This window comes from Equus przewalskii, chromosome 10, assembly GCF_037783145.1.
Source record: "Equus przewalskii isolate Varuska chromosome 10, EquPr2, whole genome shotgun sequence".
NCBI lineage: Eukaryota > Metazoa > Chordata > Mammalia > Perissodactyla > Equidae > Equus > Equus przewalskii.
Window position 1 is genome coordinate 1,903,383 of NC_091840.1, and position 23,124 is coordinate 1,926,506.

At 64.2% G+C, this 23,124-nt stretch overlaps 1 protein-coding gene across 5 annotated transcripts; it reads left to right on the top strand.

The window, feature by feature from the left end:
- The first annotated feature begins 1,436 nt into the window (after positions 1-1,436).
- Positions 1,437-22,705, top strand: CEP131 (centrosomal protein 131). Of its 5 annotated transcripts, none has more exons than XM_070559699.1 (26): positions 1,437-1,689; positions 4,630-4,822; positions 5,580-5,692; positions 6,140-6,254; positions 6,552-6,682; positions 9,755-9,868; positions 10,721-10,876; positions 12,291-12,408; positions 12,840-12,956; positions 13,173-13,332; positions 13,808-13,902; positions 14,406-14,588; positions 15,074-15,250; positions 15,330-15,455; positions 15,637-15,762; positions 16,892-17,008; positions 18,024-18,126; positions 18,866-19,067; positions 19,476-19,583; positions 19,663-19,780; positions 20,042-20,116; positions 20,962-21,104; positions 21,229-21,406; positions 21,489-21,685; positions 22,326-22,386; positions 22,461-22,705. In XM_070559699.1, the coding sequence occupies exons 2-26, from the start codon at positions 4,646-4,648 to the stop codon at positions 22,533-22,535; spliced, it is 3,285 nt and encodes a 1,094-aa protein (XP_070415800.1). In that variant the 5' UTR covers positions 1,437-1,689; positions 4,630-4,645; the 3' UTR covers positions 22,536-22,705. The 5 variants fall into 5 exon arrangements, with proteins under 5 accessions (XP_070415800.1, XP_070415802.1, XP_070415801.1 ...); XM_070559701.1 differs by having other exon boundaries at positions 21,229-21,397; XM_070559700.1 differs by having other exon boundaries at positions 5,583-5,692.
- The last annotated feature ends 419 nt before the right edge of the window (positions 22,706-23,124 follow it).

Sequence of the window (23,124 nt, forward strand, 5' to 3'; positions counted from 1 at the left end):
CCCCTCAGCAGGTGGAGAGGAATGCGGATGAATCTCAAAATGCCAAGTGAAGGAAGGCTACATACTGTACAATTCCATTTCCATGACATTCTGGAAAAGGCAACCCCATAGCGAAGAGAACAGATTAGTGGCAGCCAGGGGTAAAGGGTGGGAGAGGGTGCGCCTACAAAGGGGAAGCCCAGGGGTTTTGGAGAGGGGAGAAGGTTCTGTACCTTGTTCATGGTGGAGGCCACACAAGTGCATGCATTTGTCAAAGCTCAAAGAACTGTACCCTCAAAAGTGTGAATTTTATTGTATATAAATTTAGCATTTTTAAATTTAGACACATTTTAAGAAGTGGGGCGAAGACCAGCAATGTGCTGTTATTTTAAGGGGAAAGATGACTTTTGTTGGGGAGATCAGAGGCTTCATGGAGGAGAGGGCATCTGAGATGGATCTCAGGGGAACGCAGCATCGGGGCTTTCCAGGTAAATGGAGCACAGCCAAGTGACATCCGGGCCGAGGAGCGCGGGGGTGCTGGGCGCACCGATTGCACCTGCAGCGCCAGGGCCGACGGCGTAGTGCCCGCCTTGGGACACGCAGGACACCCAGGAGGGGAGGCCCTGCCCGTGGGGCCCGTGGTCTGCACATGCTTTACTAGTGAAAACAACCCAAGGAAGAGACGGCGCGTGGATGGGGGTAGGGGCTTACAACTTTGGAGAAGGAGGCGAAAATAAAGTGTGAAGGAATGGAGAGGAGAGTCAAAACGGGGCGCACACCACCGCGCGGTCTCGGGAGATGAAAAGGGTTAGGGGGCTTTGGGTGGGGGTCGGTGTCCGGGTCCCGGGGGCAGGGCTGCCTGAGGAAGGCCCCAGCGCGGCCTCCCGGGAAATGCAGGTCTGGGCCCCGAAACAGAGCTTTGCAGTGGGGTAGGCGGCGGGGCTCCTGTGTCCAGACGGGCACAGGAGGGATCCTGGGGACGGCGTAGGGGCCCGGGATGGCGTGGGAGCCCGGGACGGCGGGGGAACCCAGGAACAGAGCGGGAGCCAGGGATGGCGTGGGATCCCGGGACGGCGTGGGAACCCGGGGACCACGTGAAGGCCCGGGACGGCGTGGGATCCAGAGGACTGCCTGGTTACCGACGCAGACCGGCCAGGTCCGGGAAAAGGAGACACGCGGAGCCGCCCGCGCGCCCCGCCCTAATCTTTTGCCCACGCCCCGCGCCCCCGCCTCGCCCCACGCCCCACGCCCCAATCCCCGTTCCCACCAAGGCCCCGCCCCACGCCAGACTAGGCCCCGCCCTCTTTAGTCGGATCCAATCGGCAGCCCGCTGCCGCCGCGCGGCCCAGGCTCTCGGCGGCTCCTCCCACGCTTGAACTTCTGAAGGACAGCCGAGTGGCCCAATGAGTTTCCGGAACTGCTGGAGCCGGCGGCAGAAGGGCCAATCCGAGAACGGCGCCGGCAGGAAAGGCGGGCCTCCGTGACGGACACGGGAGGAGGTGCTAGGTTGGTTGCTGGTTGCTAGCTGCCGCCGCCGCTGCTCGTCCCGCCGCCTGGCCGCTTCATTGTCACCTGGGCCCGGCACTCAGGGTCAGGGGCGCGAGGTTGCCGGCCCGAAGCCTGGGCCTCGCGCGTCCCAGCTCGGCAAACCCCGCACGACCGCCGCCGGCTGACGCCGCAGGCCCGGCGCCCCAGGCCCGGCCCGCGCAGGTGAGGGGGTCCCCGCGCAGATGAGAGGGGTCCCCGCGCGGGTGAGGGGGTTCCCCGCGCAGGTGAGGGCGTCCCCGCGCGGGTGAGGGGGGTCCCCGCGCAGATGAGAGGGGTCCCCGCGCGGGTGAGAGGGTCCCCGCGTAGGTGAGGGCGTCCCCGCGCAGGTGAGGGCGTCCCCGCGCGGGTGAGGGGGGTCCCCGCGCAGACGAGAGGGGTCCCCGCGCGGGTGAGAGGGTCCCCGCGTAGGTGAGGGCGTCCCCGCGCGGGTGAGGGCGTCCCCGCGCGGGTGAGGGGGGTCCCCGCGCGGGTGAGGGGGGTCCCCGCGCGGGTGAGGGCGTCCCCGCGCAGGTGAGGGCGTCCCCGCACCGGTCAGGGGGTCCGCGCGCAGGTCAGGGGGTCCGCGCGCAGGTAAGGGGTGGTCTCCATGCAAGTGAGGGGGTCCCTGTGCAGGTGAGCCGTGGTCTCCACGCAGGTGAGGGGGTCCCTGCTGGTGAGAGGGGTCCCCGCGCAGGTGAGGGGGGTCCTCTCACAGGTCAAAGGGTCCCCGCACAGGTGATGGGGTCCTTGCGCAGGTGAGGGGTGGTCTCCATGCAAGTGAGGGGGTCCTTGTGCAGGTGAGCAGTGGTCTCCAAATAGGTGAGGGGGGGTCCCTGCAGGTGAGAGGGATCCCTGCACAAGTGAGGGGGATCCCTGCACAGATGAGGGGGTCCCCGCACAGGTGAAGAAGGGGTCCCTGCAGGTGCCAGGGGCCCTGCCCCCTCCACAAGTGAGGAAGGGCTTGTGCCCCAGGCAGGGCTGGTGACCTCCTCTGGCCTTCCCTGGAGGAGTTCAGAGTCCAGTCAGCAGTCTCAGGTCCCACCACCTTGAGCCAAACCCCAGGGAGATGGGGAGCTGCTGGTGAAGAAGCGGCTGGGGGTCCTGGGTTAACCCATCCTGAGGGGTCCACCTTCGGGTCTGGGAGGGACGTCTCTACGCAGATGAAGTCTGGCCTAGAGGTTTCCACGGAGAGGCTGTGTTTACCATCCCAGAGCCCCGCACGCTGCTGCTGCTGCCTCTCCCGTGACTGGGAAAGGGGGCCAGCCTGGGGCCAGCTGGGAGTGGCTGGTGCCCCGAGGAGAGGAGAGTGTTAAGTTTCACCCACACAACTGGAAATGCATAACTGAGGACAGGAGCCCGTGCAGAGCCTCTGTGCTCCGCTCTAGAGAAGAGAGGCCTGCGGCACCCTGACTGGAGGAGGCCGCAGCATTGACCTTCGATGACGATGGGTGTGCCTGCTGGCCCACCAGAGTCCTCGGAGGTGGGGAGGGCCATGCCCATTCCTCCGTGGTCATTTCTGATCATCCTGGCTCATCCATTCCTGTTACCTGAGTGCCAGCCACTCGCCAGGTGCCAGGGCTATGTGGTCCCTGTCCTCGTGGAGCTTATGTCTTATCAGGGGGGTCAGACGGTGCACTGGGCAGCCTGTGTGGCCAGGGGAAGGAACAGAAAGCAAGGTGAAGGGATGAAGGGTGATAGTGAGACGGGCTGCGTGACATCCGGGGAAGGGGCTCCTGGCAGAGGGGCCCGCAATGCAAAGGCTCACCTGGAAACAGGCTGGCCAGGTGTGAGGGCCAGCAGGAAGGCCAGTTTGGGTAAAGCAGAGCGAGAGGGCGCAGGGTGGCAGGGAGGAGTCACAGAGAGAGCAGGGTCAGACCCGAGGAGTGTCAGGCAGCCAGACTTCATTCTCGGTGCCGGGGGAGCCTTCGGAGGGTTTTCAGTAGGGCCCAGGGTACTCTGAGACTCGGTTCACAGAGACCTGCCCTGGCCCCCTGCGGGCAGGGGCAGGGGGGTCGCCCAGACGGGGCGGAAGAGGGGCTGCTGCATTTGTCCCCTAGTGAGGAGATGGTGGCTTGGGCCTGGGTTGTGGAGGGAAGGGATGGACGGGGCAAGGGCCCCCGCTGAGTTGCTGAGTGAGCAGGTGTGGAGGTGAGGGGGAGGCTGTCAGGATGAGGCCTGTGTCCTTGGCTGGAGCCAGTTACAGAGAATGTCCACTGGGGAGGGCCAGCTGGGGGTGGAAGGCAGGGCTCTACTCTGGCCTCGTGGGGTCTGAGGTGCCAGGTGCACAGTCGTAACCTGAGTCTGGAGGTACGTGTATGGGAACCGGCAGCCTGTGGACGTGTTTGATCCAGGAGGCCAGAGGCAGTCCCCCAGGTGAGAGGGTGGTTGGAGGAGAGAGACCCGGGGCTGAGCCTGGGGGCCCTCGGGCTTCAGGGGTCGGGAAGAGGAAGGGCCAGCAAGGGACACCTCGAACGGCAGCCACCGCCAGGAGGGGTAGGAGGGGACCCCGAAGCCAGGGAGCAGATGCATCGCAGAATCTCATGGATGTTCCAGGTGTTTCTGAGGAAATGGAGGGGGTTCCGTGGCCAGATAAGTGTGGGGACCCTGGGTCGGGCAGCGTTAATCAGAGCGAATCCTGGTTTGAGCATTACCTGTGGAGTGCTCGCCTCATGCCAGCCTCACGGCTGCTTGTCTAAACCTCATGAGGACCCCGGGGAGAGGCACCTGTTAATGCCCGTTTTCACAGATGGAGAAAGTGAGGCTCAGACAGCTGGAGTCCCTGTCACAGGGGTGGGGGGTGAATGGCAGAGCCAGCTCGCACCCACGACTGTCTGCTGCCCTGGGCCACCCTTGGGCGGGGTCCCTCCAGGGAGCTGTCCTTGTCCCCAGGAGGACTTGTCTGTGCTGTTCATCACTCGGAGTCCTGCTCCGCCACTCACCTGGTTTTCCTGATGAGGAGACCGACACCTGGCGAGGGCAGCTGGGTGGTGGCGGGCTTCTCGGGGGAGCGTGGCAGCAGGCAGACCCGGGTGCCCTGGGCCCCTTGAGGCCTGGCGGAGGTGGCGTGTGTGGGGGAGCTGGTTGCTTGGAGGGCGTCTCATTGCATCTCTTCCTGCTGCTCAGAGCCCCCTCATCCACCATGAAAGGCTCCCGGACTCTTGCCGGCCCCCCTGAGGGCAGCCCAGAACGTGTGGACCTGAGTCTCACAGGCTTCCCTCCGCCCGTGTCCCGGCGCCCCAACAGCGCCTCTGCCGCCAAGCCCGTCACCCGCTCCATCTCCGTGGTCACGGGCAGTGAGCCGAGGAGGAAGGCGCTGGTGAGTGGTCGAGCTGGGGCGTCTGGGCCCCCGCCTCCTGGGGAGTCACCATCAGGGTGGCATCTGACTGCCCCACCACAGCAGCCACCTTCACGTCTGCCGTCCGTCTGTCCCTGTGGCCGACCCGGGGACAGGAGGGCCTTCATCTCACAGACCAGGGAGCTACCTCACAAAGAGGTCAAGGCCAGGGCCGGCTGGCCCGAGGCAGAGCCTAGATCCTGCCGCGCCAAGCACTCTGTCCCTCTTGCGCCACCAACATTTGGATTCATTTGAATCCTCCAGAAACGGGGTTGACCTGTGGGCAAGGAGATGAGCCCCTAGTGGCCTGGAGAAACCCACATGGGCAGGCGGGCAGGTGGGCGGCTGACAGTGGGAGCCGCGGGGCGAGAGCTGCAGTGGGGCTGGGGGAGCAGCCGGCCAGGCTCGTTGGTTAACGAACGAGAAGGGGGACCAGCAGCCTTTGCTGCGACTCCCGGGCCAGGCCTCGCGCCCTTCCTCTCGGACCTTCACCTGCCGGGGGTGAAGGCTCTCGCTTCTTAGGAGGAAGCGGGGGTCATAGAGGTCAAGGACCAGCTCCCGCTCAGCGGGCCTTGCCCACCTGTCCTCATGCCGCCTTGGGGCTTTGCTTCACCCGGGAACCAGGAGACCCTTCTGGCCCCACCCCCCCGAACTGTTCTCAAAGGCCTGGCCTGGCGCTGGGCAAACTGGCGGGCGTCTGAAGCCTTCGCCAGGCGATTGGCCGTTTCCTCCCCTTCAGCAGGAAGCCACAGGGCCTGGAGGCTCCCGGGCTATCAACAACTTGCGAAGGTCTAACAGCACCACGCAAGTCCACCAGCCGCAGGCCAGCCAGGCGTGGGCCAGCCCCTTCAGGTAACCCCAGAGCCCTCCTCTCCTCCCTGCCTCCATCAGCCCTTCTAGCCTCTGCTCCATGCACTCTGGCCGGGCAGTGGGGCCTGAAGTGACCTTCACATGGGGCCAGCGCAGGCCAGGCCGGCAGGCAGGTCTTGACCTGATGTACACACGAGTAGAGATGTGGGCCTGGAGGCTCACGTCGCCTGCCTGCTCCTCTCCCTTTCCTTGCTGAGCTTTTCCGGTGGGTGTTGGGGTGGCCACAGAACGGAGTGTGAAGGCCTCTTCTAGGTGCGGCTGCCAGATCAAGCTAGGAAACATTATTTTAAGCCTCAGGCTCGGGAACAGAATTCCCTGCTGACTGGCCAGCCCCTCCCATGTCCTTGTAAGATATCCCCCGTCTGTTCCTGGAGTCGGCCTCCCCAGGCCAGGTGACTGTCCCTGCTTGCCATCCCCTCTCCGACACAGGCCGGTGGAGACCCCCGACTTCCTGAAGCTCTTTGAGGACAGCCCCAGTGGGAGAAAGAGGCTGGCCAGTCTGAGCAAAGCTTCCAGCGAGAAGGGAGCCACATGGAACGTCCTGGTAAGGGCTGGGGGCTGAGTCTGAGCGGGCGGGACATCAAGCGGCTCCTGTCCTGTGGAGGGTGACATGGTTCCTCCTTCGTTCTCCCTGCCCCTGCAGGAGGGGCTGGCGGTGGGGAGGGCATGTGTCAGTGTGAGTTAGCCAGCCTTGACCACAGCATTGCAGCGTGAGGAGGAGCCCCCTGGGCCATCCCATCGCCCCTGTTTGTGGGTGAGGCAGTGGGGGACAGGGAGGGCCTGGTGTCAGTGGTATGTGCCGGCAGGGTCATGGCTGAGATGGTGTCTAATGTGGTAACAGGCTGACCAGCCCAGGGCCTTCACCTTGCCACCTGATGACGCCCGGAGTCCCAGCACCCTCGACGTGCCGGTGGGCCCACGGAGGAGAGAGTGCACTGTACCCTTGGCACCCAGCTTCACTGCCAACAACAGGTGCGACCCGATGCAGGTGCCTGGCCTGGGCACTGTCTTGCAGTTCCTGTCTTGCTCGTGGCTGGACCAGGGTGCTTTGGAAAGAATAAATGAATGAGTGAATGAATGGCTGGCTTTCTCCACCCAAGGGCCGAGGGAGGAGACTGCAGGGTGGTGTCTTGCACACGAGGAGCTCTGCTCTGGCCTAGGAGAGCTCAGACGGAGGAGGTGCCTGCAGGCCTCTGCCCGCTGTCTCCTCCCACCCCTGACCCGAGATGCCTGGCTTTGCTCTTGGAAAGATCGGCCCGGGTGAGGCTCACGCAGGGTTGCGAGCAACTTTTTAAGACTCGTCAGAGGATCTTGAGCTTCGAGGCTCAGCCTCTGTGTCAGGAGGGGAGGAGCACGTTGTCTCGGGCCATCCCTGCTCGCCATCTGCAAGAGCTGGGCTGCCTCGGTCACCTCTCAGCCGTGCCACCCACGACGTGGCAGAAGCCAGCAGGTCCAGAGCGACAGCCAGGATGGCGGGGTCTGCAGAGGGCCCCAGGCAGGCTGTGGCCTTGGCGGACGAGGCGGGTGGCCAGGAGTCATCTGGGTGGGCATTCAGAAGAAAGCAGGCTCGGGACCACCACCCTGGGCTGCAGAGAAAGCTTGTCCTCCTTGCTCTTGGCCTCAGTGGGGACCCGGGGGCAGAGAGACAAGGGGACACATCTGCCTCAGCACCAGGAAGAACTCCCCGACGTTTAGAGCCGTTTAGCAAAGGACCGGTCTTTGAGGGGGTTTCACACAATCGTTGGCCAGAGTCGGCACAGGAAGAATTCTTGGGTTTAATGTGAGAATTTAAATTAAAATTTAATCTCAGTTTCTCTCAGAGTGATACGTGTACACCGCTGAAGAGTCAGATGGTGCCACAAACTTAAAAAATAGCAAACCCGCTACCCTTCCCTCCCCCCACTGCTCCCCAGAAGCAGCCCCTTTCAAGCTAGTTCTTCTAGCATTTTCTAGAAAACAGTTATCAAAATATGCTGAGGCTGCTCATTGTTGACTGTTTTTTCCATCTTAGACCTAATCGCTGTGGACAAAAGGGGTTTGCTATCTTGTGCCCCCTGCCCCCCACATCACGCACGAGCACACCCTCCCTCCATCCTGACCGTCCCGGGAGAAGCACGTCTCAGTCACATCAGCGTCTGTGTCAGTGTCTGTGTCGCTGGGCTTGCACTTCCACGTGGGCCCCCCGTTGCAGCACATCCCCCCGTAGATTCCTGAGAAGGGATCTGTGGGAGGTAAGGTTTTTGAGGCCGCGAGTGTGTGATCATGCCTCGGGCCTCACGCCTAACAGTTTGGCTGGTGCTGGGTTCTAGATCGGAAAGTGTTCCTGACGTCTTGGAGCCGTGGCTCCGTTTCCATGGAGAGCAGTTGAGAAGTCTCACTGCTTTCCTGATTCCCAGTCCTTTTCCGTGTCTGTGTCTTCCTCTTTCTAGAAGCATCTTGGATCATCTTTTCGTCTCTCTGTTGTGAAGCCTCAGGGTGTCGGGCCTCCAGCACGGCTCCTGTTCCCTCTTGGCACTGGGCCCCTTTGTCCTGTCCATGTCATTCGGTCCCAGGGACTTGGCTCTTGTCATTTCGTGGACAGTTTTCTTCCCTTTAGGTTCTCCGTTCTGTCTTCCCATGACTCCCACTGTGTGCAGGTCAGGCCTCCTGGACCAGTCCTGCACAGCCGGCATCCTCTCTTTTATCTCCGTGCTCTCTGGCTGTGGGATGCGCTTTCCGACAGGTCCACTGCACTGTGTCTTTCGTCCCTTCGCTCACCTCCGTTCTCTCCTAGAGTCTCAGTTCCGAAAGCTCTCCTTCTTCCTGAGTGTTTCTTTCCTTCCTCCCTGTTCGGGAGCATCCTCTTCTTGCTTCATCTCTCACGTCTTTGAGGATGCCAAGCCATGGGGGGCTGGACCTGCCGCACCGGCTCCCAAGACTGACTGACCTCCGCTCTTCCCAGCCTGCGTCTGCGATGTCTGACGTCAGCCGTAGTGGGCATGTTACACCACTGAAATGGGCGAACCCTACAAATACCAGCTTTTCCCCCTCGAGCCCTGGCTGTTAAACGTGTATCAGCACGGTCTGACGCTGAGTGTAGACTTTTTGAAATGTCCTAATTCTCCACTTAGCCTCATTTCCATCCCATTCTGTTTGCTGGTCTTTCCTCGAATGTCTGGAATACTGGCTCTGTTGGAATTTAAGAGGGAGGCCCCAAGCGTGGCCTGGGAGCCCGTTGCCTGGTGGCCTCACTGGGGTGGTTGGTCAGGGACCGGGCTGCTGTACTGGGTTCCCCACCTGTCGGTGTCGGGGACTCCGGGCTGCTGAGTCTCCCCAGGAAGAGATCCTCTGGCCTCCGCCTCGGGGTCAGAGTCCCGCTCGCCAGTGCTGCGGCCAAGAGGAGAGGTGCCAGATGGACAGACTGCTCCACCTGCAGAGCAGCCTCTCGCCCTCTGTGGGGGGGTGGGCCGGGGAGGGCTGGGCTTGCTGCTGGGTGCTCAGGGGAGGAAGGAGATCCGGGGTGCAGCTGCTCCTTCGGAAGGGCTGGGTGCCTGCCCTTCCTGCACCTCCCTGAGGTTCTGGGGTGCAGCCCAGCGGCCCCCCGCAGCAGCCAGGCTTCCCCTCTCTCACTTTGCACGTCACTGGCTGTCTGTTTCTCAGCCTCTGGAGCTTTGTGGACATTTCTTTGCTGCTGTCTCCTCTCTCCTCGTCCTTGTGTGTTTACTCCGTTTTTATGCCTTCCACTGGGTTTGAGGGGCAGAGGGAGAGCAGCGCTTATTCCCCCATCTTGTTTAGGGGCGTGGAAAGGTCTTTCCTCCATTGACTGACGGTCTGTGGCCCTTCTCCCTGTCGCGGCCGTATCCACCGTCAGGGTGGTGGTTTTCACCGCTCACACCTGGGCTCTGCGGGGCGGAATGCCCTGGGTGGAGCGTTCCCGGTCTGAGAACGGCCCTACCATTAGGCACGGTGGCAGCGGAAGGAGCCCGCAGGGACAACACCGAAGTGAGCAGACTCGGGTCTGTTACTGCCTCCCAGAGCCTGACGCCCTCCCGTCTGTTCTGGCAGGAGCAACAAGGGAGCCGTGGGCAACTGTGTCACCACCATGGTACACAACCGCTACACCCCCTCGGAGAGGACGCCGCCCCCCAAGAGCTCCAACCACGCGGCTCCCTCCCTCAAGTAAGGCTCTGCTCCATGGAAACGCGGCACCAGGGCCTGCCTGGCGGGAGTCCACAGCCCTGGTTGCTGCCCTCACTCTGGGGGGCCAGGGAGGGGACCCCAGACCAGACCTGGGTGGGCACCACGGGCAAGCCTGGGGCTCACCCCCAGCGCAGGGGCCCACTGAAGAAACCAGAGCCCCCTGGGGTCTCGCGCCCCCGACCACATCCAGAGTCAAGGGGCGTCTCAGGTGGGCTGCACTGAGCAGAGCGGCTGTGCGTCCCTCCCCCGTGCCCACCCATGGCTCACTCAGTCGGGGACGGCCTCAGCGGTGCCTTGAGTCACCATCTGGCTCTGGCATCCTGTGGCTTTTGAGACCTTTATGCTTATTTATTTATCTATTTAAAAAAAAATTTTTATTTTTGGGGAATACTGGCCCTGAGCTAACATCCGTGCCCATCTTCCTCTACTTTGTATGTGGGACACCTACCACAGCATGGCTTGACAAGTGGTACATAGATCCACACCCGGGATCTGAATTGCGAACCCTGGGCTGCAGAAGGGGGACATGTGAACTTAACCGCTGCACCACTGGGCCGGGCCCTGCTTTTTTAAATGTAAAGAACTCATTAACTGAGGCTGCCACCAGACAGGCCCTGTGGCCCTGGGGACTGACCAGCAAGTCGGAACACGGAGAGGCCTTGCCTGCTCCTGATGTCAGGCAGGCACCTCCTTCCAGGCCCAGGGCCCCGGGACAAATCTGGGTGGGCTCCCCGTGCCCGCGGGCAGAGCCATCCCTAGGGCCAGGAGGGGGGCCGGTGGGGGGCGGTGGGAGCAATGGTGGCTGTGAGCCTTTCTCTGCCTTCTTGTCAGCAACATCATCAAGGCGGCCACCAGCGAGGGCGAGGGCAGCAGCTTCGGGAAGCCACAGAAAAACTTCCCTAGCAGCAACCAGGTGGCGCGGAACAACGCCGGGGGTGCCGTGGGCCTGCTCAGACGGAGGGAGGTGACGGAGGAGGAGGCCGAGAGGTGACTGCCGGCCGGGGGCTGGGGAGGGGCGTGAGGTGTCAGTGACAGGAATTTCCATTTAATGATGGGTTTCCCAATATGGAAAAATCACCTATTGAAAAGATCACATATTTCACGGGTCCATTTATACAAAACTTCCGGAAAAGGCAAGTCTGTAGAGACAGAAATGAGAGTGGCGGTGGCCTGGGGCCGATGACCACAGAGCAGGGGTCTTTTGGGGGTGACAGAAATGTTCCAAAACTGTATCCCACTGACTGTCGTACAACTCTGTGAATTTACTAAAACTCATGGAATTGTGTACTCAAATTGGGTAGATTTTATCACACATAAATTATATCTCAGTAAAACTGTTAATTAACAAAGCACTAAGTGAAAAGAAAACATAAAACTAAAAAAATCTGAAACAACCTCCGGGGCTGCCCCTTGAAGCATGCCCCAGGCGAACGTGGAGGGTGGGGAGAGGTGGGACCTGCTGTTGTGGCCCCACGTCCGTGATGTTGCTTCCCGGTCGAGAACCGATGAGTGCTGGGAGCGTAGACTTTGAGAGTCTCCGCCTGGCTGGGCGGTCACCACTGCTGTCCAGTTAGAGCCTGAGGACAGGGCCCTGGAAGTGAGCGGACGGGAGGAGGAGCTGGGTGCGGTCAGGAGCCGGCAGCTCCGGGCACCTCCACCTGGCTGCCCTTGGGTGGTGGGTGGGCCCCTTGGGGGAGGGCACTCTTGAGCGTGAGAGTCCACCAGGCGTGTCCCCTGGCAGGTGACCGTTTACCTCCTGGACGCTCCGTTAGCACTTTTGCTGAAAGAATCGACAAGTGGTCCCAAGAGCCAAGGTTAAGGCTTTTGTTTAATTATCTTTCCTGAGTGTAATTTGCATACCGTAAAATGCCCCCATCTTAAGTGTAGGGATCCATGAGTGTGACACGTGGGGAGTGCTGTCTACACATCCACCAATCCAGGACACAGAGCGTCCGTCGCCCCCAAGAGTCCCTTGCACCTGTTACCCAGCTCCTCCCCAGCCTGACCCCGGCCACACCCATCTGTCCCCAGGGGCTTTGCCTTTTCTAGAAGGCCTGTGACTGGAACACTCGGCCTGTGGCCTCTTGGGCCTGGCGGACGCTCTGGTTTGTTGCTTTTTGTCTGTAAGCAGCGTTCGCCGGCAGGACGGACGTGGTGTTTGCTCACAGCCGGGTGGTAGGCTGTGGGTTCTTTCTAGTGGTTGTGAATAGTGTCTGTGCCGATGGGCGTTTTCGTTTCCCCAGGGAATGTGTGCCACCTGAAGAAGGGCTGTGCACACGGCCGCCAGCTTCTTTGCCCACAGGGCCTTCGGGGGACCTGGGGGGGAGAGGCTGTTGCTCAGCCACCTGGATCCGGGAGGGCGTGGGGCCCTGCCAAGTCCTGACCCCCACTGTCCGGGCAGGTTTATCCACCAGGTGAACCAGGCCGCCGTCACCATCCAGCGCTGGTACCGCCACCAGGTGCAGCGGCGACAAGCTGGGGCTGCCCGCCTGGAGCACCTGCTGGCATCTAAGCGAGAGGTCAGTGTGGGGGTGTGAGCTGCCCTCCAAAGGGGCAGGCGAGAGTCCCAGGGTCCCAGCCACGTGCATTGGAGTTTCGGGGACCAGTGGATTGAAACCTAGAATTGCCCCGTGGGTCCCCCCGATCTGGGGGCACAGTTTCCTCCCTACTCGAGTCACTCAGGCAGTAGACCTCGGTGTCAGGAAAGGCCTGCCGGGTCCACCCTGGGCTGAAAGGTCTGAGTGGGTCTCCCGCGTGGGGCCCCTGTCCCTGCTCCACAACGCAGCGCCGTCGCCCCACTGGAGGGAGCCCTGGCCGCCTGGGAGGAGGGCTTGTCCTCTGGGGCAAAGAAGTGGCAGGCTGGGGGCCCAGTGGGGGCACTGTGGAAAGCCAGGTCTGGGTCAGGGACCCCACCTTCCCAGTGAGACCCGCGTGGCTTTGGCGTTGGCAGGAGCAGCGGCAGCGGCTGGGAGAGGGGAACCTCCTGGACCTGCACCAGCAGAGGGAGGCCGCCAGGAAGAAGGCCCGGGAGGAGAAGGCGCGCCAGGCCAGGCGGGCAGCCATTCAGGTACGGGGGGCCTGAGCAGCACGGGAGCCAAGGCAGGACCCGTGTGTCCCTGAGAGCGCCTGTGCTCCTAGGGGCCCTGCCCGCTCCCTTGCCAGCCCTCCGTCCTCAAGCCCCTGGACACTGGGCCGAGGGGCAGCTCGGCTAGGGGAGGCCGAGGGAGGCCAAGGGGCCTTGCTGTCCCTTGGACGAGCCTGCTCAGAGGTGCTGCCCCGGCAGGAGCTGCAGCAGAAGCGAGCCCAGAAGTCAGGTGGCGCTGATGGTGCTGAGCGTGGGCTGCTGAAGGAGGCCTGGGAGGCAGGGAAGCCCCGGCCTGCCCAGGAGCTGCCCCCGAGGGCAGGGAGCGCCGCTCGCCAGCCACACAAGGCCAACAACGCCGGTGAGGAGCGAGGCCTGGATCCCGGAGGCTGACCCCCACCCCCCACCTCCGTGCAGGGGCATCTTGAGTGTGGACCTCCCCGCGCCCTCCCTCGGGGAGGGCTGTGGCTGTGGAGGAGGTGCAGGCTCTGCCCGTGTGCCCTGGCCCCCCGTGCCACACTCAGCTGGTGGCTCCCACCCCCAGAGGAAGGGTCAGCTGTGCCTCAGACACCGGGCCCTGCTTCTCTGCTCCTGCTCCGCCTGCGCTGGAGCTGGACACAGGGCCCTGCAGAGCAGGGGGGCCGAGAGTTCTGGGGTCCCAGCAGCTCCTCCAGCCTCTCGCCACGGGAGGTCAGGGCTCCTCGGCGTCCCCTCTGCTCTGTGAAGTCCACTGTGGCACGCGCTGTCGCCCTCTGCCTCCCCTGGGCCTGGCCTCTTCCAAGGGCTCCTCCCGATTCGCTACCCCCAGGCGGCCAACGCCATGTTCTGTTGCACAGGGGCCGGCTTCCGTACCGCAGGCCCGGAGGACCCCTGTCTGCCTGCCCCCGCCTCGTCCACAGAGCCCTGGCAGTTTCCGGAGGACAAGCAGCAGGTCTCACACGGCCCCCCGCCCACCCTCCCTGGCTTTGGCTCGGGGGAACATCCATGCTGGCTGGCCGAGCCCTGCCCCTTCCCTGCCCCTCCCTGGCTTGGGGTCACTCACACCAGCAAAGGCTGCTGGGACAGGTCTTGTTGCTCCAGTGCAGGAGGGGCCTCATAGACTGCTGTGGAATCAAGTTGGGTTTTCACAGACACGTAGGGTGGGCCTCGTCCGTGCCCACAGAAGAAAGCTGGAAGCTCAGAGGATAGGTGACGGCCAAAGCCACCAGGCTGGGGGGGTGAGGGGGCCAGGCCCGGACGCATCCCACCTGCCGTCCTTGTGTTTGCCTGGAGAGGGGTCGGGGCGACCACGGTCCACGTGGCAGAGCTGGGGTGGCCGCAGTGGGCCCGCACCAGTGCAGAGGAAGCTGAGACCCAGCCTCACACCCGCGCTTCTCTGGTGGCCTCAGCCTCTAACGGCCTCGCCGGCTTCTCCCACCTGCCCATCTGCTGCAGGACGCCAGCTCCCAGGATGCAGCTGGTGAGGACTTAGAGGTGGTGGGCCCCGCCAGGGACAGGGCCAAGTCCAGGGCAACCCTAGACGAGCTGCTGGACACGCTGAAGCTGCTAGAGGAGGAACCCGAGCCGCTGCCTCGCCCCAAGGCCTACCACAAGGACAGATACGCCTGGATCGACGAGGTGACCGTGGGCGCGCCTCCCTCGACCCAGCCCTGGGCACTGGCACCATCCACACAGATCACGGGGTGCTGCGGGTGCCGGGGAAGCCCACTGGGCTCTTCCTGCTTTAATCAGGACCGTAATGAGGGCCAGATGGGGCCTTATTGAAACCCCAACTCATCTGAGGGCTCATTAAGGTTCAGGGCCCTCAGAATAACCTGAGGGCGGGGGTGGGCACCACCTCTCTGCCAGCGGTGTCTCTGTCCCCAGGCGACTCCCTGAAAGGTCTGGGCAGCCTGAGAGGCCTTCCTTCCAGACCAGGCCCAGCCTCCTGCCCTCCCCTGCTCTGCTGTGCCCTCTCTTCTCCCCGCGCTCCTCCCCTCCTCTTCCCTCTTTCCCCCCCTCTCCCCCTAGCTGCCCCTGGGGTCCTTGAGGAGCTCCTGGAAGGCTGGCCCAGAGTCTTTGGCTGCCCTAACAGCTGCAATGCTATGCCCCCTTCCTTGCAGGAGGATGATGCCAGCTCCCTGACAGCCGACAACCTGGAGAAATTCGGGAAGCTCAGCGCATCCACCGGCCCCCCCGAGGACGGGACGCTGCTCTCGGAGGCCAAGCTGCAGAGTATCATGAGCTTCCTGGACGAGATGGAGAAGTCAGGGCAGGACCGGCCGGCCTCAGCCCCCCAGGTGTGGAGGGGTCCCCAGGGAGGGACAGCAGGCCATCACCAGGTGGGCGGGGCCTGCCTGACACCTGCCGCATCCTCAGGGGCTTGTGCTGGAGGAGGGGCCGGGGCGCCTGGAGCCCACGTCTGAGGGGAGCACATCCGTGATGCGGCTGAAGCTAGAGATGGAGGAGAAGAAGCAGGCGATGATGCTTCTGCAGAAAGCGCTGGTAACGGCACCGCCCTGGCAAATCCTCAGACACCCATGGTGGGGCCATTACTGTCTTCGTCCCGGGTCACGAGCTGGAGTGTGGCCGGGCAGCACCACTGCCTGACTGGGCTTCATCTTCTGTCTCCTCCTCTGGCTCCCGTCCGGCCTGCTCCGGTCTCTCCTCCTGATGTCCCCCACAGGCACAGCAGCGGGACCTCACTGTCCGGCGGGTCAAGGAGACCGAGAAGGAGCTGGGCCGGCAGCTCCAGCAGCAGAGAGAGCACTACGAGGCCACCATCCAGCGGCACCTGTCCTTCATCGACCAGGTGACACTGCCTGGGAAGCAGGGCATGAGGGCAGAGGTGTCAGGACCTGCCGGGTCTGTGGGGTTGGGGTGAGGGACAGGCCCAGGTTCCAGTCCGTCTCAGGCCTCACGGAAACTTCTAGATCCATCGCACTGGGCCACCTTCTCCTCTCTGTAGAAATGGGCAGCGTGTGGGCTGAGACACACCAACCCCATTGGGTATCCCCCCAACCTGAGTGGTGCTGCCCCCATGGCCTTAATCCCCCCGCGGCCATGCTTCCCAGCCCACCATGGTGGGCAGGTGACAGGGGCAGGTGGACAGAGCACATCCAGGGTGGGGTCCAGCCGTGTGGGGTCACTCAGAGGACCAGTTGGCCCTCTGGGGGTGGCGTGGGGGTGGGGGTGGGGGGGCGTCTGGTAGGAGCTGTCCAGCAGGATGTACGCCCTGAACCTCTCTCATGCCGTGGTGGGGCCGTCCGTGTCCTGGGCAGGCTGATCCTACTTAGCTGAGGCTGGTGGGGCAGCCAGAGCTACCCCAAGTGAGGGCAGTGGAAGCTTCCAGCTCACTCTGCGCTCAGCCACGCCCCTATTGGGTCATTTTCAGAGAAAACTCTAGGTGTGGGGTCTGTGAGGAGAGGAAGGAGCCCAGAGGAACCAAGTGGCCTGCAGTGGCCGTTCGCAACACTCTGCTTAGCGCTTATAGGTGTGTCCAAACCGGGGTCCGCCTGGAGCCCTTGGTGAGACTGGGTGCCGTCCTGGGGGTTTCATGGAGAACCCTTGGCAGGCGATGGGCAGGCCCTTCTCCATAGGCTGGTGATGAGGATGGCAGAATGACCCCCACCCCAGGAAGATCCTGATGTGGCTCCAGTGGGGTCTGGTGGCCGAGGCCACTGTGCCCACTCGGGCTTTGCTGACATCACCTTGGCCCTCCAGGGGGTGAGGGCCAGCAGCGCCTTGTCCATGCACACATGCTCTCCCAGCCCGAGGGTCCCCCACAGACCAGGGAGGGCAGGGGCTCGGGATCGTGGCCCTGGCCTTTTCAGTGTGCTGGCCTCCTTTGGCAAGACAGGTAGGGTCTCCTTGCAGTTAGGGATCACGCCGGGGTGCCTCATCTCAGCACAGCAGCTTCACCTCTGGTCTTCTGATCGCAGCTGATCGAGGACAAGAAGGCCCTGAGCGAGAAGTGCGAGGCCCTGGTGGCTGAGCTGAAGCAGGGGGACCGGAGGCTCAAGGAGAGGGAGGTCCAGATGCAGGAGCAGCATGAGCTGGTGAGCCCCTGGGGGCAGCGGCCAGGGGCTCGGCGTCCTCTCCCCACTGCCTGACTCCAGCTCCAGACCTGGTGTGAACCTCGGGACCCTGTGGGAGGGACGTCCTCACTGGGCCACCCCAGAACAGGGCAGCCCCTGCAGCTTCCTTCCCCAGCCTCAGAGTCATGGGGGCTTGTGAACAAGATCCCTGGTCCCACCGTGGAGCCTCGGAGCCCCGGAACCTCACGTGAAAGCCTCGGGCTCGTGCCCCACACCCAGGATGCCGTCCAGCAGGCCGGGCAGGGGAAGGGCCAACCAGCACCAAGCTCTGCCCCTCCTTCCACCTGAGCTGCTTTCCACATGCCCGTTAGGTTCCAGATCCTGGGGCGGAGGCTGAGGCACTCATGTGGCCCTCCCGTGTCATAGATGAGGAGGCAGGACTCAGTGAGCCGCCACCTGCCCACCTGCAGTGATGGCTGCATGTGAGCCCCACCTGCCCCAGCTCTGGGTCCCTGGGCAGAGGGACCTCACTTATTCTTCCCGGGTTTTGTCAATCATGGACTGTACCTCCTGCCACTTTGGGCTTTGCCAGTGGTCGCTGTGGAAAGGCTGCCCCCCTGGGCCTCAGCCTGCCTACCGGCACTCCCATTGCTGTGGGCCGTGATGGCCCCCGAGCTGAGACCCCACTCTGGGAGTAGGGGTGGCACTGGCGTGTTTAAGGCCCCCCAGTGACCACAGTGGACAGCCAGAGTTGGGGACTGCTGGTCACACGGGAGAAGTGCTGGCTCAGGGGCTTCCCAGGGGGCCTCTGCAGACCAGCTGCCGACCCCCCATCTTAGGCCTCCAGGGAGGGTGGGGCCTCCACCCTCTAGGGAGAGCTGAATAGGATGGCTGGGCTGGCCGGGAGCTGGCACGCTGCCCCCGGAGAGAACCCTCGCCTCCTGAACCCAAGGGGGGTGGCCAAGGGTGAGGGTGTCCCTTGCATCTTCTTGCCTCTGACAGCCCCTCTGTTAACTTCTTGTTTCCTTGCTGTTAGGAGATTAAGAAACTCAAAGAATTAATGAGTGCCACTGAAAAAGTCCGCAGGGAGAAGTGGATCAATGAGAAAACCCGAAAGATCAAGGAGATTACAGTCCGAGGTGGGGGCCGGCCACGCCCCGGAGCTGGCCAGATGCTGAGGACCGCAGGCCTGGAGGCACTCAAGGGGGGCTTGGCAGAGAGCGGTAGCTTTAATTACGTACCTAGCAGAGAAGGCCTTTCTGGGGAGTGGTGAGGTGCTCAGATGATGCTGCCCAGCTGACCCGTGGCCGGGAGAAGGGGGAGGCTGGCGGGCACCAGAGCTTGGCCACAGTCTCAGTGCCCCAGACAGCAGGCTGGGTCCAAGACGGATGGGCCTCCCCTTCTCTCAGGCTGGGCTCCCTTCACTGGACCCCCCGTGTCCTGCAGCTTCTAGGGAAGCGAGCCATGTGGGAGCTCAGGGTCGGGGTCCCAGGGTTCCCTGCCACCTGGCACTGTCGCTTCTCTCCCACTTAGCAGGTCTGAGGGCTGACAGGGCATCCCCAGCTGTGCCCACCAACATTTGACCCATGCCCAGCCCTCCTGCCCCAGGACACCCTCCTCCTCAGTGACTTCCTCCTCCAGGGGGGCCTGGGCATCACCAGGGGGAGACCCGTGGGCCGGAACACCAAGGGGGGAGCTCCCACGCTGCAGGCAGGGGGAGGGGCTGTGCTTCCTGCTGGGGCCCCTGAGGTGGCCCAGGGTGGGGAAGTCCCCTGGCTGGACTGCAGCCCCCCTGTCACAGTGGGCGAGAAGTGGGAATCCCCTACAGCACTGGGGGCGAGAGGCAGGGTCCCTGCAGCACGGTGCCCTGCCCCCTAGGCCTGGAGCCCGAGATCCAGAAGCTGATCGCCAAGCACAAGCAGGAGGTCAAGAAGCTCAAGAGCCTGCACGCGGCCGAGCTGCTGCAGGCGGACGAGCAGGCAGCACAGCGCTACGGGCGCCAGGCGGAGGAGCTCCGGGAGCACCTGGAGCGGGAGAAGGAGGCGCTGGGCCAGCAGGAGCGGGAGCGCGCCCAGCAGCGGTGGGTGCCCCGGCTCTGGCAGGCTTCACTGGGCACGGGCAGGGGGTGGAGGCCCGAGCAGAGCTGGGGATGTGCCTGGACCTCCAGAGTGATGTTGGGACCCCTGTGTTTGTGAGGTCTCCCTCAGGAGGGCAGAGGATGAGGGATGCTGCCCGATGCTGAAGACGGTGCCAGGACAGAGAAAATGGGGCAGGTCACGGGGCTGAGCTGTGGCCGCCACACGGACTCAGAATGGGCTTGTTGCCTTGTAACCAGCGGGTCTCCTGGGGACTGCGTCCCTCACCGTGGCTGGGATGGATGGGGTGGGACTGCTGTTGGGCTCTGGCCCTCAGCTGACCCGGCGCCACTGTGACATGAGCAGCCTCCCCTGTCCCAGCCGCTCCCCTGAGCTGGCCTGCCGTCCTGCAGCTTCGAGCAGCACCTGGAGCAGGAGCAGCGGGCCCTGGAGCAGCAGCGGCGGCGGCTCTACAGCGAGGTGGCCGAGGAGAAGGAGCGGCTGGGCCAGCAAGCAGCCAGGTGCCCCCGGGAGGGCCTGCCGCCGCCCCCGCCCTGCTGTCTGGCTGCCCGCACGGCTGACCCCTGACTCGCACTGCAGGCAGCGGGCCGAGCTGGAGGAGCTGAGGCAGCAGCTGGAGGAGAGCAGCTCGGCGGGTGGCCGGGCCCTGAGAGCCGAGTTTGAGAAGGGGAGGGAGGAACAGGAGCGCCGACACCAGGTCTGCACCCAACCCGGTCCCGGTCCCGTCCCCTCCACCCGCCCCTCCTGGCCAGCCCCTTGAGGGGTGAAGGGAGTACCGTGTCAAGGCCATCACTGTGCTGGGGCAGCAGCCGCTTGGAGCACTGGGCCAGGCCTGTGACGGGCCCCCAGCCAGCTCCCCCACAAACCCTCACCCTGCTTGACCACAGGCCCCATCAGGCATGGCCCTGGGTGGGGTGTGGCTGGCAAGGCCTGCCCTTACGCTCTCGCCCGCCCCCAGATGGAGCTGAAGGCCCTGAAGGACCAGCTGGAGGTGGAGAGACAGATGTGGGAGGCCAGCCGCACCAAGAAGGAGGTGGGAGGCGGGCATGGCCAGGGTGGGCGGCCAGGGGGCCAGCCTCATCCCCTGCTCCTGCCCAGCACCCCAGGCTTCAAAGCCGGCTGAGTGTGGGCTCACTCTGGCCTCCCCATGGGCACGTTTCTAGGTTCACGATCCGGCCGCTCAGGTTGGCAGTTTCGTCCTGAGCCTTGCTTGTGTGTGCCACTTCAGTCCTAAGTGGGATGAAGGGAGAGACCAAGGGGCTGGGGCAGCTTCCAGACAGTTGTTCTCGACGTTAACTGACCGACACTTAGCCAGTGTAAGGGGTATACACAGGGGGAGGACTCCCTCCCCTTCTGGTGCCTTCCACGGGGCACGTACTGCCCCCCCCCCCCAGGCTCTTCTGTCCTTCCGGAAGGAGGCTGTGCTGAAGAGGTGCACAGGGCCGGACATGAGGTGAGGGTCGGTGCTGCCTGGCCTGTCGGCCTGGTGCCGTGGCCGTGCACGGAGAGCTCGCCAGATTAGTGGGACGTGTTCCCCTCTGCCGGCTTGTGGATCAAAGGGTGCGTCATGTCAGACGTGGTGGAAGTTCCCAAACTGCCCTCCAAGAGACTGCCCCGTTGAAGCTCCCGCCCCCGTATGGGGCGCCCGGCCCGCCCTCAGCAGCAGGACCAGGTCCCTTCTCTGGGCCGGTCTGGCAGCAGACCAGGCTGTGCTAACCCCCACCCCTGCCGGGTCCCACCCTGGGTCCTGATGACAGGACACGGTCCCCTCCCCTGAGGACTGATGGGGCCTGGGGCAGGGCCTCTGTCCACACGCATCTGTGCTCCTCTCCTGCCACCTTCGGCGGCCCCGCCGAGCCCCGTGCACCTCCCTTCCAGGAAGCATGGTTGCTGAACCGGGAACGGGAGCTGAAGGAAGAGATCCGGAGAGGCCGTGACAAGGAGATTGAGCTGGTCATCCAGCGGCTGGAGGCCGACATGACGCTGGCCAGGGAGGAGAGCGAGAGGGCCACCGAGAGCCGGTGAGGCCTTTCCCACAGGCGCCTGGCGCTGCCCTGAGTCCCCTACAGCCAGGCTCGGAGACCAGGCCAGCCGCCCGCCCGGGGCCGAGGGGCTGCCCCCTGACCTGCCCCTCCTGCCTGCCAGCGTCAAGCGCGTCCGGGACAAGTACGAGATAGAGCTCTCGGAGCTGGAGCAGTCGGAGCGGAAGCTCCAGGAACGGTGCGCGGAGCTGAAGGGGCGCCTCGGGGAGGCCGAGGGGGAGAGCGAGCGCCTGCAGGGCCTGGTGCGGCAGAAGGAGAAGGAGCTGGCCGAGGTGAAGGCGGTGAGTGGACCGGCCCGGGACCTGGGGACGGCGCCCCGCCCACCCCTGCCGGCCGGCTCACACCCTCCCCGTGCCGGCCCAGGTGAACGAGCAGCTGGCCGGAGAGCGGGGCAGCCTGGCCCAGGTGATCCGCCAGGAGTTCGCTGACCGGCTGGCGGCCTCTGAGGAGGAGACCCGGCAGGTCAGGGCTGAGCTGGCCGAGCTGCGGGCCCGCCAGCGGCTGGAGCTGGAGCAGCTCACCCGCGAGAAGCAGGCGGAGCTGGAGGAAGTGCACGGGAGGTGGGCTGCGGGCCGCCCGGGTCCTCAGGGAGCGTGGGGGGGAGGCGGGCAGGACCTCGGCTCTGGCGAGAGGGCACGGGGCTGAGAGCGGGTGGGCTGCGCCCCCTCTCTTCTTGCTGACACAGAACCGGGGCCCGTCAGTTGCCCCTGCTGTGGGTCCAGCTTGGAGGCCCTGGAAGGTGCCCCACTTGTGGGTCTCCAGGGTGGCTGCTCCCCCGGCCCCCAGGCCCCGGGCCTGGGTGAAGCAGGTGCTGCATGGAAAGGGTAGAGGCCTGTGAAGAGCAGTGAGCAGGACCCCCGAGTCCTTTCCCATCACCTGCCACCACGGGCGCTCCTGGCCCCCGTCCCAGCAGGGAGCCCTTCCCGCCAGGGTTCCCACTTGGGTTCTGACTCTCACGCAGCCTGGTTCTGTGGGCAGTGGCCTGGGGCCAGCGCTGGGGGTCCCGGCTCCTGTCATGGACCCCTCCGGATGGCCCAGGGCCCACAGTCAGCAGGGCTGGGCCGGGGAGGGCGGGACAGCTGCCTGTTCGGCTCTTCTGGGGGCGGGTGGAGGCCCCTCGCTGCCGCCCGCTTGCTCAGAGCTGCTGGCCTGGGGTCTGGCGGGGATGTCTCACAGAAGCCCGCCGTGCGCCCCCTGCAGGGTGAAGGCGGCTCTGGCAAGGAAGGAGGAGGCCGTGAGCAGCCTCCGGAAGCAGCACGAGGTGGGTGCCCGCCGCTGGCCTGCCTGGGGGGTGGGGTGGCCCGGGCCTGACCGCAGCCGGACGGCACGTTGCAGGCCGCAGTGAAGCGGGCCGACCACCTGGAGGAGCTGCTGGAGCAGCGCAGGCGGCCGCCCCCCGGTGCCCAGTGACCGCCCGGTGCCGCGGATGGACAGGCGACGGCAGCAGGGCGGGGGGTCCTGGCGTGAGGGGTCATGGCCCGGCCCCATGGCTCCCCCTCCTTCCCTGGGCCCTGTGCTCACGCATCCCGTGGGTAGAGCACCGTCGCTGCTTTTTAACAGTAAAGAGCTGTTTTTTGATACTTCTTGTGACCCTGCCTCATCTATCCTGGGCTGGGGCCCGGGGTGGCAGGGACTGGAGGCTACTTGAGGGCCCCTCCACAGAGCAGCCAGGCATAGGGTGTCTCTAGCCCAGCTCTGCTCTTGGCCCGATGCCCTATGCTGCCTGCCTGGCCCTGCAGCCCCCAGCTCAGGCCCCAGTTCCTGAGCAGAGAGAGTGGCTCTCTGGGCCAGCCGGGCCTGGCCGAGCTCTGGGGCACCCACACCCCTTCGCCCGCCCACCACACCCCTGGAAGGAGCTCTGAGCCTCCTCCCCCACCCCTGCTGATACCCTAGCCCACAGGCTGTTGTATCCCCCACATGGCCAGAGACTGTCCCCTTCCTTCCCCCCACTTAGGGACAGCCCCTAGAGGAGTAACAGGCGGGAACCCTCGAGAAAGTG

Bases quoted from the DNA above. Each gene is read 5' to 3' on its own strand.
- CEP131 (XM_070559699.1), top strand. From the start codon at position 4,646: ATGAAAGGCTCCCGGACTCTTGCCGGCCCCCCTGAGGGCAGCCCAGAA. The intron at 5,693-6,139 runs GTAACCCCAGAG...TCTCCGACACAG, and splicing joins GCGTGGGCCAGCCCCTTCAG to GCCGGTGGAGACCCCCGACT. The intron at 6,255-6,551 runs GTAAGGGCTGGG...ATGTGGTAACAG, and splicing joins GAGCCACATGGAACGTCCTG to GCTGACCAGCCCAGGGCCTT.